This window comes from Pteropus alecto, unplaced genomic scaffold (assembly GCF_000325575.1).
Source record: "Pteropus alecto unplaced genomic scaffold, ASM32557v1 scaffold98, whole genome shotgun sequence".
NCBI lineage: Eukaryota > Metazoa > Chordata > Mammalia > Chiroptera > Pteropodidae > Pteropus > Pteropus alecto.
The window spans coordinates 23,033,836-23,046,601 of record NW_006443570.1 but is presented as its reverse complement, the minus strand read 5'-3'; the positions used below and the strand labels follow the sequence as shown (position 1 = coordinate 23,046,601).

The following is a 12,766-nucleotide window of genomic DNA, read 5'->3' as shown; positions in this document are numbered from 1 at the left end:
GAAAGAGGGCCTGGTGTGAGCCTGGCTCCCCACCCCCACCCTGGTTAGTATGGATGCCGGAACAGTCTTGGCAACAAGTCAGAGGCCCTGGGAAGGTGCCCTGGCGAGGCTGGGCATGTTCCTTCTCCACATGTTACTTCTCCACAGCCGAATGGCCTTCGGCCTCTTGCTGCCAGCTCTGTTTTCCCCTGAGGGAGAGACTTGGTTTTTCTCTTGGCAGAGCAGGGGCTGCTGGGAAGGGAAAGCAGAACCTGCCAGCTTCTTGGTGGAGCTGGAAGCCTGGGGCACGGGTGCAGTTGTCCTCTGGGAGACTGGGGCCCATCCCCCCTCCCACCAGAACCAGTGACTCTCAGGAGGGGGAGAGTTGCCTGGTCACCTGCAGGGGGCATCATGAGCCAGAGGTCCAAGCCAGTTCCTTGACCCAGGAGACAAGGCAGGATACTTAGCGTCTAGGACTGGTGGACAGGGGGTGGCCGCCTCATGGCCTGGGTCCGGGTCTGTACCAGCTGTTGCTGGCAGCTGGCTGAAGCGGTCGTGCCCACTGGGGTTGGGGCTGAGGAGAGGACCCCCTTGCTGGGCCCTGCCCCTGCCACCCAGTCCCTGGAGTCTTTGATCCTGAGGGGCCCAGGTACCCCAAATGCTGGATTCTCCTGCCCCCCTAACAGCTTCGTCAGCAGTGACCCCCTTTCTGGGGGTTACAGGGAGGTAGATCTGAGTGCTGGTAGCAGTTCCTCCTGGGGTCCTGGAGCCACCAGGGCCTCCTGGCCCACAGCTGTCCTTCTGGCCGACCTTGAGCAGGATGCGAGGCAGGGGGAGTGTGCCCTTCCTGGGGCCGCCCCGGCAGGCCTGGCTCTACTGAAACCCGAAGCCAGCCAGAGCAACAGCCCCAGGCCGACCAGCTGCATGGGAGCAAGGGTAGTGGCAGAGGCCGGAATGAGGGACACAAGCAGTGCCGAGCCTGAGCCAGAGAGCTGGCTGCCTTGCTGCGATGGTGGTCAAGAGACTCCAGAGCCCAGGAGAGGGAAGCCACTGACTGGACCAGGTGGGCTGTGGGGGCAGTGAGCCAGGTGGCCAGCCTTTTGTGGGGAGATCACTTGGCCTTAATCCAGTGGTAGGGAGACCTTCAGGGTCCCTTAGAGGAGGGGGGAGGGGCAGGATAGGCTGTCCTCAGGAGTGGAGGCCCCTGGGAACCAGCCACATTCCTTTGACATGTTATAGGGGATTGGGTACCCCCTGGAGTGGGAACTTGATGCCAGGTGCCTTCTGGGCAGGCTCCCTGGGCTGCCAAAGGGGGAGTGGGAGCTATGATCCCCCTTGCCTTGTCTTCCCTGTCCTCCCCATCCTGACTCAGGGAATGTAGGCTGGCTGCATGGGTTGGGTCTTGACTTCCCACTTGTGGGGTCTCAGACTTCAAAGCTGCCACTCCATATTGTGTGGGGGCCCTTTCCTGCGTCTCCCCTCATCCTGGGGTCTCCCCAGCCCACAAAGCTTTTCTCAAAGACCCAGTTGGGGAAAGTGCTTCCTCATATTTGCCATCTCTCTTTCTAAATTTTGGAAGCATACCAACCGCCGCCCTTCTCCCCGCCCTCCTGTCCTTGTCTGCTTTGTCATAGTGTCCACCAGGTTCTCCCTTTGGTCTGGGTGCTCACTTTCTAGGGGATTGGGGTGGCTCTGCGGGGGGCTGTGAGCTGCCTGGAAGGAGAGGTCCTTGTGAGTCCTTGTAGTTCCCGGGAGTTTTACTTGTTTGCAGAGGTGTGCTGGGGACTGGGGTGAGGATGGTCAGTAAAGATCCACAGTATCCAGGATGGAGGGGAGTTTGGTGATGTGGTGCAAGAATCCAGGGTCTGCTCTTGATTCTTGACCTTGGGTAAGGCTCTGAACTTTTCCGGGCCTCAGACATCCTTATTTGGTGAGAAGGAGGAGGGGACTGTATCTGAGCTCCTGTTTATCGCTAAGTTGAGGGGACCCAGAGAAGAGGGAGTGGCTTCTCTCCACATCCCTGTGGTGTGCCCTTCTATGCTGGGCTTATCTCCTTTCCCAAGGCCCCTGCTCCACGTTTCTGGTGAGTCTGGGTAGGGCTCATACAGCTCTGGGGGAATGCACCCCAACTCTAGCTGAGTAGGGAAGAAGAGTTGGGGTCTGGACAGGATGGGCTGGGGTCCGGAGCAGAGCTGGATGAGCTACCCTGTCTGAAGCTCCCAAGCAAGCAAAAGGCCAGTTTGGCTACCAGGCAGACCCCGAGTCAGAAGGCTCCATGGGCCAAATGGGCATTCAGGCAGGCCCGGGTTTTGCTGGAGAGTTTCTATGAGAAGGTACTTTGCTCCCCAGGGGCTCTCCCTTGTTCCTCTTAGTGCCAGGGTACAAATGGAAGATTTTGTAACCTGTTCCCCCTCTCTCCACAGCATGTGGTTGGGTGCTGTTCACAAATATTGGACTTAACTATGTGTTCACAGTAATAAATTTATTCAGTGCCTTTCTGTTGTGCATGGGCAAGACACAAGAAGGAAGATAGAGCTGCTGGTGTGAACAGCCACCCAGAATGCAGCAGAACAAGTGCCTAGGAGGTGGTGACCATGTCTCAGGGGACAATGGGAAGCAGTAATTCTTCTGTAGGGTCTTTTGGACAGGCTTGAGAGGATAGGATTTATTTCACCTAGGCCTTGACAGATGAGTAGGAGTTTGCCCAATGGAATGTGGTATTGGGGGCAGAATAAACAAAAGCACAGGTAGGAAGGAAGATGTGTGGCCTGTTCTCATGTTTCCTAGTAGTTTGGTATAGCTACACCTTGACAGAGAGCTGGCAGGAGCTGAGATGGACTTCTGCCTGGGAGTGTTGGCCTAAGAAGCTTGCATCTTGTGAGCAGTGGGAAGATTCTGAGTGGTACTGTTAAAATAGGGGAAATGGCCTGTACCAGGCTGTGGCCACAGAGTCATAGTCCTGTGACCAGTGGAGATTAGGTTGGGTGACGAGATATGGGTGGGAGACATTCACGAGCAGGGGCTGGTTTGTGGAGGAAGATGAAATCTATGCTGACAAGATGTCTTTGGCGATGCCTGAGGGATGGCCACGTAATGAAAAGCTTGAGCGAGGCCAGGATTGGTTGTGTGAGTGCATTTGATGCCATGGGAGAGGGTGAGAGGAGAATGAGAAGGGGCTGGAGTCCAGGGACACCGATAGCTTGGACTGCTGGAAAAGGATGAGCTGGAGAGTGGAGAACAAGAGTATTGGTGTCCAACAGGGAAGAGGAGAAGGAAGAGCTGGTAGTAGATGCTGCTGAGAAGCCAGACACATTAAGCCCAGAGAAGACCTTTGGGTATGGCCCTGAGAGTGACATTGGTGACCTGGAGAGAGTGGTTGGGTGGTATACTCAGATGAAAGATGGACTGGTGGACTTAGGAGCCAATAGGAAGGAAGGACCCGGGATATGGAAGGGTTCTGGCTGTGGCCTGTAGGTGGCGGGGCAGAGGGAAGCCGTGTGCCCAGGGTGAAGTGGGACTGTGGAACTTAGAGTAGGGCTGAGTCTTGGGATGACAGGCAGGCCCTATTTTATAGGGCATGTGCCCACATGACCAACTAGGCCCATCTTACCCAGTTCCTTTCTTGTCACTCAAAGAGCTGCCATCAGTCATGCTACTGAATGGAGACTGCCCAGAGAGCCTGAAAAAGGAAGAGAGGGCCACCGAACTGCCCCGGGAAAATGGGCTAGATGACACTGAACCAGGAGAGGAGACCACTGGACAGGAAGTCATTGTCATTCAGGACACGGGCTTTTCGGTGAAGATCCTGGCCCCTGGGATTGAGCCCTTCTCCTTGCAGGTGAGATGGGGGAGAGGCGCTGGGGACCAGGGCCTAAGCCTCTTTGAGAGGACAAGGGTAGAAAGCCAAGCCTTGCCTTTGCTCATTCTGGCCTCATGTTGTAGGCAGGAAACCGAGGGTCCTGTGCCTTGCCCAAGGTCATTCTGTTAGCATGATGGATATAGGAGTCCAGGTCATTGTCCCATTGCTAGGAGACAGCTTCCAGCTCGGACTACCAGCTTTGGGGAGAGAGATGGTAGTGGCTGGGCAGCCTTGGGGTCCCAGGGCTCCCAAGCCCTCTGCTCTGTACTCTCAGGGAATTCACTTCTCTCTGGCTCTGGTTTCACCGTTTTCCCAAGAGGAGAGCGGTATTGGGTGGTCTCAAAGAGCAGAGTCAACCCAGAAGTCTTGCAAACTAGTAACTCATTGGGGAACCAGGCAGTGCCCTTATATGTCTTCTGTGCCCACAGGCTTGGGCCCCAGAGTACCCCTTCTGGAAAAGGGAAGCCATTTGTTTGTTTTGGGGACTTTGACATTGAGCAAGGGAGAAAGAGTACCCCTTCTGGAAAAGGGAAGCCATTTGTTTTGGGGACTTTGACATTGAGCAAGGGAGACGGCAAGATTGCTGTTTTCTTTCCCCCATTTTTATATTTCTGCTGCTGTGGTCAGGGCTTGCTCTTGGTCTGTAGGAATAGTTTAGGCCTGAGGGTAGTGGGGCCAGACTCTGTCATGCACAAATGTGTATATACCCAACATGCCCTCACACAGGTGTAGATGGGCATGTATGTATAGATAGGGCCTGGAATTTAGAAGCCAAAAAATGGGATACTGAGTATTTGGGGCATTGATTCTAGGCACCCAGGTACTTTGGAGAAAGTGGCACGTCCTCACCAGGGTGTTTGGGTCCTTCTCCCTGGCAGGTATCCCCTCAGGAAATGGTACAGGAGATCCACCAGGTGCTCATGGACCGTGAAGACACATGTCACCGCACCTGCTTCTCATTGCACCTGGATGGCAACATGCTGGACCACTTCTCAGAGCTGCGCAGTGTGGAGGGGCTGCAGGAGGGCTCGATGCTGCGGGTGGTGGAAGGTTTGTCTGGAAGTCAGCTGGTCTGCCAAGAGGGCACATAGAGCCTAGGCCAGGTGGCACTCCACCCACCCTGGCTGGTCACAAATGAGTACATAGAGGCTCAGAGTGGTATCAGACTTGTGGAGGCAAGATTGGAGCACAGATCTGCTTCTCAGGCTGTCCCTTGTGCACCTTCCAGCTTCATGGATTAAATATCAAAGTTGTGATTTAAAAAAAAGACAGACAATACTAAGCAAAGGCTTAAACTTGGCCCAATCAAATTCTATAGAGATAAAAATTAAATATCTTAAGGAAACTAAAGTTTCACAGCTCTGAGCAGAGACATTAGGCCCAGTGTAGAGTGATCAGCTGGTGTGGTGAGGCTAGTTTAGTTGTAAAACAAAAGCTCCTGTGAACTTGAGTCCCCTGGGGAAAAGTGGCCCAGACATTCTGAGTGTGTCATCTTGTTAAGAGGAAATGCGGAAAAAATGTAACCCAACTGTGCTCAAACTTGCTTGATTATAGAACCTCTCTCTTCTTCCAACAGAGCCCTCATTAACATTTCACAAAACACATATTAGCAGGGGCAGTGTTGTAGTTCAGATCCTGGTAGGTTCTCAAGCCACCCCTGGGCGAGGGCTTCTTTGGGAGAATAGGACAGGCTGCGGGGGCCCAGCAGTTCTGTAGGCCTACTCACCTGTGACACTTGTGAACAGAGCAGGGGGCTTTGTGGGCACAAGGCCATTGTGCACTTCCAGAGGCATTTCTTGTGCTTTTTGGTTAGAAGGTTCTTTGCAAATAAGGATCCCTGTCTAATAACAGGCAGGTGTGTATGTTGAAACCAGAACTCCAGCTTATGTGTTTATAATGGAATTTGTAAATGGAAGCCTAAACTTGAAAATCAAGATGACCCTTGATATCAACATGGCAAATTTCTCAAATTTCTCTCTGCTGGCGGGTTGTTTCAGGGAACAGAGCCCTGGTAATGTTTGCCACTTCCCTCCCAACAGAGCCATACACAGTGCGTGAGGCCCGCATCCATGTGCGCCACGTCCGAGACCTGCTCAAGAGCCTGGACCCGTCTGATGCCTTCAATGGGGTTGACTGCAACTCCTTGTCCTTCCTGAGTGTCTTTACTGATGGCGACCTGGGAGGTGCAGGAGGCATTGGGGCTGGAGTTGGGCAGAGGAGCCAAGAGCAAGTTGGCCAGGGGCTGGCAAAGGAGCTGAGGGCTAAGCCGTATCACCTGGAGCGGGTGGAGCTGGAGGCACCCAGACTGAGACCAGTTTAGGCAGGGAGATGGTTGGCCCCTGGATGGCCCTGTGCTGACCACCAGTCTTGGGTCCCTCAGACAGTGGGAAGCGGAAGAAGGGCTTGGAGATGGATCCTATCGACTGCACACCACCTGAGTACATCCTTCCAGGGAGCCGGGAGCGGCCGTTGTGTCCCCTGCAGCCCCAGAACCGTGATTGGAAGGTGAGATTCCTGGAGCAGAGCTGGGAGCAGGTGTCGGGTAGGGCGGGAGGCTGCTACACCAGGAGGCCTGGCTCACATCCTTGGCCATTCCTGTAGCCCCTGCAGTGCCTGAAAGTGCTCACCATGAGTGGCTGGAACCCACCCCCTGGGAACCGCAAGATGCATGGTGACCTCATGTACCTGTTTGTAATCACAGCTGAGGACCGGCAAGTCAGCATCACAGCATCTACACGGGGCTTTTACCTGAACCAGTGAGTCCTTGCCCATTCCAGGTCCTTTGACAGCCACTTTTGGCACTCTGTGCAGTCACTGTCTTCTCTGTAGGTCCACAGCATATCACTTCAACCCCAAGCCCGCCAGCCCCCGATTCCTCAGCCATTCCCTGGTAGAGCTGCTCAACCAGATCAGCCCGACCTTCAAAAAAAACTTTGCCGTGCTGCAGAAGAAAAGGTAGTGCCTTTGCCCCATCTCTGCCCCTTGTCTCATGTCCCATGGGGAGTGGAGTGAACCGGCCAGCCTGAATTTTAGCATTTCTGCCCTAAAAAGCTGTGCTCCCAGTGCCTCTCTTTAGGAAGCTGTCAGCCAGACCTCAAGACAGCAATTTCAGGAGAGGTGCCTGCTTCTATCAGACTCCCCCAAAGGCAGGTCTCAAGTGGGGAAATGCCAAAGCCGGTAGGGTCCTCAGAGAAGAGGCCCAGCACAGGGCTCTGAACTAGGCAGGTTGCCCCATCTCCCTTCCTCTGCCTGCCATAGGGTCCAGCGCCACCCGTTCGAGAGGATTGCCACCCCGTTCCAGGTGTATAGCTGGACGGCCCCCCAGGCAGAGCACGCCATGGACTGTGTGCGTGCAGAAGATGCCTACACCTCGAGATTGGGCTACGAGGAACACATTCCTGGACAGGTGCCTGCGGCCTGGCCGTGCCCTCCCTGGGCTCCTCCCTCCCCTTCCCTTGGTGGGTGCCAGGCTGGGTTCTGTGTGCCTCCCTAGAGGCTCCATCTACTTGTCTGTCTTGTTCACTTGGAATCCTATGGGGCTGTCCATGAGGAGGTGGAAGAAGGGACTGCCCGGAGCACATTGTGTGGCACAGACAGAGCCATTGTCTCCCTGGTTCCTTTTCAGACCCGGGACTGGAATGAGGAACTGCAGACAACGAGAGAACTGCCCCGCAAGAATCTACCTGAGCGCCTCCTGCGAGAAAGAGCCATATTCAAGGTGCTCACATCCCCTTATGCCTGACAGCAGCCTCAGGCTTACCTGCTGCCCACTAGCTGGATTTCTGGTGGACAGGAGGGAAGCTGGGGTGGGCTATCAGGGCATTCTGCTAGCCTTAATCTCCTGGCAGACAACCCAACTCATTTTTCAGGCCTGAGACTTGGGGCGCATGGGCAGGGGTGGGACCTGCCTCCAATGTGGGCTAAGGGACGAGGTCCATCCCAGCTTTCTGTCTTCCACTGACAAGCATCGGGTCCTCGTCTGGGCACACGTGCCCTATTTTGATGTTATTAGTACTCTTACTGAGATAAAGAGACATGAGAGAAAAAAGTGCTTTCAAAAAAAAAGTTAAATTAAAAATCTCCAGTAATCTTACCACTTAAATGATATGGTAAAAAAGATGTGAATGTTTTGGGTACTAACTTCTCCAGGGCTGTATCATGTGTGTCATAGGCATTATCTCCTGTAATCACTGTCATAGGCATTATCTCCTGTAATCACTTGGACACTTTGTAAAGATTGATGCTTTTATTGTCAGTGCTTTATAGACGAGAAAACAGGTCCGAGAGGTGACCTGTCCAAGTTTACCTGGCACATAGTTGGTGGATCCCAAACCTATGCTGGTCCTTCCACTCCTTGTTAATCGCTAAGCTCTACTGAGTATAAGTGATAAGTTTTTTCAAAAAAGAGGTCTCTTGCCCTTTTCCAAATGTGAGGGAACTGAGACTAGAGCCCTTGGCCCCCAAAGTGGCCTACTTGCCTCCACCATCTGGGTGAGCTTGACCAAGCAGGACGAAACCCAAGGCTCTGGTGGATAGGGCCTCTCTCACCCTCCCAACCTCTGCTTCTCCAGGTGCATAGTGATTTCACAGCAGCGGCTACACGCGGTGCCATGGCAGTCATCGATGGCAACGTGATGGCCATCAATCCCAGTGAGGAGACCAAGATGCAGATGTTCATCTGGAACAACATTTTCTTTAGCCTGGGCTTTGATGTCCGTGACCACTATAAGGACTTTGGCGGGGACGTTGCGGCCTATGTGGCGCCCGCCAATGACTTGAATGGTGTGCGCACGTATAATGCAGTGGACGTGGAGGGGCTGTACACACTAGGCACTGTAGTGGTGGATTATCGTGGCTACCGCGTCACAGCCCAGTCCATCATCCCTGGCATCCTGGAGCGAGACCAGGAGCAGAGCGTCATCTATGGCTCCATCGACTTTGGCAAGACAGTGGTGTCCCACCCGCGATACCTGGAGCTGCTGGAACGCACAAGCCGGCCCCTCAAGATCCTGAGGCATCGAGTGCTCAATGACCGTGACGAGGAAGTGGAGCTTTGCTCCTCCGTGGAGTGCAAGGGCATAATCGGCAATGACGGGCGCCACTACATCCTGGACCTGTTGCGCACCTTCCCCCCTGACCTCAACTTCCTGCCTGTGTCTGGGGAGCGGCTGCCCGAGGAATGCATCCGTGCCGGCTTCCCCCGCACCCACCGGCACAAGCTCTGCTGCCTGCGCCAGGAGCTGGTGGATGCCTTTGTGGAGCACAGGTGAAGGGCGAGGCCTGTGAGGGTAGGCAGGGCCAGACAGCATGCAGCCAGCAGGTGCTTTTGGGGCCTGATCTTGACGGGAGAAGCTTTGGAAAATGGAGAAGAGCTGGCCCCTGGCCACAGTCAGTACAGACTCAGCCCCAGCCCCACCCACTCTGACATTAGGTTCCCCATAGGGTCATCCAAGAGCTGTACGTTGGTCAAAAACTAGTGAGCAGCTAGACCAGTGAACATGTGGAAATCTGTGAGGGTGTTCTGGAAAGTCTCAGTGCCAAAGGCCAGGAGGAGGGGTAGGGGGTTACTACTGGTAGCATTTAGTGCTTAGGAGTCAGCCACATCAAATGTCTCACACCACAAATAATTCTCCCTCTCACAAAGTCAGTGAGATTCCTGTCATTCTTGAGAGCCTTTGCCTGCATGGTAAACCATACCCCTACCTACATCTCCCTTATCCTCTTCCTATCTGCGAAGATCTGTTTTTGCTGTGACCTGCGGCCATCTGGTAGAGTTGCTGGGTTGGCACACGCATGTATGCATTGACACTTGCACACTGGGTAGGATGAGTCCCCATGCCAGCAGGGTATCCAGCTCCAACATTTGTTAACCCCAGCAAGCCAGGAGCCCGGAGCCTGGCTCTGGTCCCCACAAGTAGAAGGAAGCTTCTAGGCCAGCTGCCACATACCCTTTCCTATCCCCATCTCTAGGTACCTCCTCTTCATGAAGTTGGCTGCTCTGCAGCTGATGCAGCAGAAAGCCAGCAAGATAGAGAACCTCACCACACTGGAAAATGGCAGTCTGCCTTCCTCGGAGTCCAAGTCTGAAGATCCTCTGGGATCTGAGGCGGGAAGTGAAGAGGAGGGCAGTAGTGCTAGTGGCTTGGCCAAGGTGAAGGAGCTGGCAGAGACCATTGCCTCGGACGACGGGACAGGTGGGGCTGCTGTGGTTGCTGGGGAGAACCCCAGACCTATCCTGGCCTCTGGTGCCTGCTAAGGATGGCTCATAATCCAGCCCCAAGAGAGGCATGCAGACGTCTCTGCGAAGAGCTGGGGGGAAGCTCTGGGTAGCTGGGCCCCACTGGTGGTGAAGTGGGGCTGCCTCCTAGCAGGCCATGTCTCCACAGCAGACCCGCGGAGCCGGGAGGTGATCCGCAACGCATGCAAGGCAGTTGGTTCCATCAGCAGCACGGCCTTTGATGTTCGCTTCAATCCTGACATCTTCTCACCAGGCAGGTGGTGGGGCAGGGTGGGCAGAGCACTGTAGGGTCATCTTGGAGCCTTGATGATGGTGGGCCTACTAGCCTACCTGAGCAATGGCATCTATCTTGACATCTCTGCCTCCCTTCACCTGGCTCAAGTCTCTGTTCTCCCCTTCACAGGGGTTCGCTTTCCTGAGTCCTGCCAGGAGGAAGTTCGGGACCAGAAGCAGCTGCTGAAAGATGCTGCTGCCTTCCTGCTATCCTGCCAGATACCCGGCTTGGTGAGGGCTGGTCCACAGGGGTGGCGGGGTAGGAGGAGCTTCAAGGAGAGGACTGTTACAGGCTTTGGAGCTTGATCTATCTATGACTCAGGAGGCTTAGGGGACCTTCACAGGAGTGACTTCCTTAGACCCACTGACCTTCAGAGCAGGAGAGGCAGAGTGTTCAACCCCATTGTATAGAGGGAGCTGTTAACCCCAAGAGACCAAGGGAGACATCAAGCACAGGCTCTGCTCTGCTGAGCCCTCCATGTGGACTGGTGTCTGGGAGTCTGGTCCTCTAAACCAGGGGTCCCCAACCCCCAGGCCACAGATCAGTGCCGGCCCATGGCCTGTTAGGAACCACGCCGCACAGCAGGAGGTGAACAGCGAGTGAGCAGGCAATCTTCATCTATATTTGTAGCCGTTTCCCAGCATTAGCATCACTGCCTCAGCTCCACCTCAGATCGTCAGGCATTAGATTCTCATAGGAGCACTGGTCCCTGTTGCCAAAAAGGTTGAGACTGCTACGCTAAGCCCCTATGTGACGGATGGCTGACGGAGGGGTCAGGAGGTTATTTGGGAGAAAAAGCAGGGTATCCTGTCCTATTAACCCTCATGAGCTTTGTATGTAGGACCCCGTGGGGTGTTTGCTTCCTACTAAAGCAGCTCCATGGTGAGGCGGCACACTTGTCTCAGATCTTTGAGCTGAGCCTGCAGTGTCAGATGCCCGTTCCCTCTAAGCCCCCAAGTAGTCACCTCTGCTCCTTCCAACCTTGTCAGAGGGGAGCCTGTGTTGCCTGTTGGGCATCCTCAGTTCACCCATGGGGGACTTCATCTCCGCTTCCTCGTCAGGTGGGCCTGGCAGTCACCTGTTTTCTTTGGCTTATAAGAAAGGCTGCAGGACAAGTTCTCACTTCCCTCCTGCTGCTTTGTCTCCTTGCCCCTTCCTGACTTATAACTAGTCTTCATTCCCTACTTCCCTGTGGGGTGGGCCTCAGGTTGATGTGAACTCTCCCAGAAAGACCCAGGGTGGGAGGAGGCAGAAGGCTTGGGCTGGGGGGCCTGACCTGCTGCAGCCTGCAGGTAAAGGACTGCACAGACCATGTGGTGCTGCCCATGGATGGGGCTACGCTGTCTGAGGTTATGCGCCAGCGCGGCATCAACATGCGCTACCTGGGCAAAGTGCTGGACCTAGTGCTCCGGAGCCCGGCCCGAGACCAGCTGGACCACATCTACGTGAGTGGTGCTTAGGGAGGGCCGCGAGTCGGTGGGGCCAGGCTGGGGGCCAGGCTGGAGGCCTGGGGCCAAGATTTCCCTTTTTGAACCTTCATAGAAAATTGGCATTGGAGAGCTCATCACCCGCTCTGCCAAGCACATCTTCAAGACATACTTACAGGTACCACCGCTCCCTTCTCAGCCTGGGTAGTATAGGGTCTTGGAGAAGAGCCCTGGGTTGGGGCCCAAGGGCGCTCATGACTTTGATCCAAACTTCCCTTGCAGGGAGTCGAGCTCTCAGGCCTCTCAGCTGCCATCAGCCACTTCCTGAACTGCTTCCTGAGCTCCTACCCCAACCCTGTGGCCCACCTGCCAGCCGACGAGCTGGTATCCAAGAAGAGGAACAGGAAGAGGAGAAATCGGCCTCCAGGGGCGGCAGATAACACTGCCTGGGCTGTCATGACCCCCCAGGAGCTCTGGAAGAACATCTGCCAGGAGGCCAAGAACTACTTTGACTTCAGCCTCGAGTGGTGCGTGAGTGACTTGGCAGGGGCATGGCAGGCAGGTGGTCTTCTGACAACCCAAGGTGGAGAACAGGAGAGGAGAAAGGGAGCCATGGAGGAGCTTGTTTTAGGAAGTAAGGATGGAGCTGTTAGTCCTGGCTGGTGGGCGAGTGTGGCCGAGAGGGTGCCTAAGCTGTTGTGAAGGGGCAGAGATGGGTGCTGGTCTGCTCAGGTCCACCTGTCTCTTCTCCCCCAGTGAGACCGTGGACCAGGCTGTAGAGACCTATGGCCTGCAGAAGATAACACTGCTGCGGGAGATCTCCCTGAAAACCGGAATCCAGGTGGGTATGGGGCAGTGTCCCTTCGTGTCCCAGCTCCTGCAGGGTCCACAGGGCCGGGGTGGGTGGGCTCTCTCTCCACACATGGGGGTGGGTTGGGAGGTGCCGGCCATTGAGCCTGGGCCTGAGACTGCCCGTGGGTATGTGGGTG

At 55.1% G+C, this 12,766-nt stretch overlaps 1 protein-coding gene across 1 annotated transcript in view; it reads left to right on the top strand.

Annotated features, from left to right (window-relative positions):
* Positions 1-12,766, top strand: part of CLUH (clustered mitochondria homolog) — a 20,708-nt gene that overhangs the window by 3,356 nt on the left and 4,586 nt on the right. The window contains exons 2-17 of the mRNA XM_006925092.3: positions 3,615-3,817; positions 4,717-4,888; positions 5,878-6,021; positions 6,219-6,343; positions 6,440-6,594; positions 6,668-6,793; positions 7,097-7,244; positions 7,464-7,556; positions 8,410-9,104; positions 9,809-10,032; positions 10,228-10,329; positions 10,480-10,580; positions 11,643-11,795; positions 11,893-11,955; positions 12,060-12,304; positions 12,534-12,642. Of these exons, the coding sequence (XP_006925154.1) occupies positions 3,615-3,817; positions 4,717-4,888; positions 5,878-6,021; positions 6,219-6,343; positions 6,440-6,594; positions 6,668-6,793; positions 7,097-7,244; positions 7,464-7,556; positions 8,410-9,104; positions 9,809-10,032; positions 10,228-10,329; positions 10,480-10,580; positions 11,643-11,795; positions 11,893-11,955; positions 12,060-12,304; positions 12,534-12,642 (2,858 nt within the window). The remainder of the gene's footprint in view (positions 1-3,614; positions 3,818-4,716; positions 4,889-5,877; positions 6,022-6,218; positions 6,344-6,439; positions 6,595-6,667; positions 6,794-7,096; positions 7,245-7,463; positions 7,557-8,409; positions 9,105-9,808; positions 10,033-10,227; positions 10,330-10,479; positions 10,581-11,642; positions 11,796-11,892; positions 11,956-12,059; positions 12,305-12,533; positions 12,643-12,766) is intronic.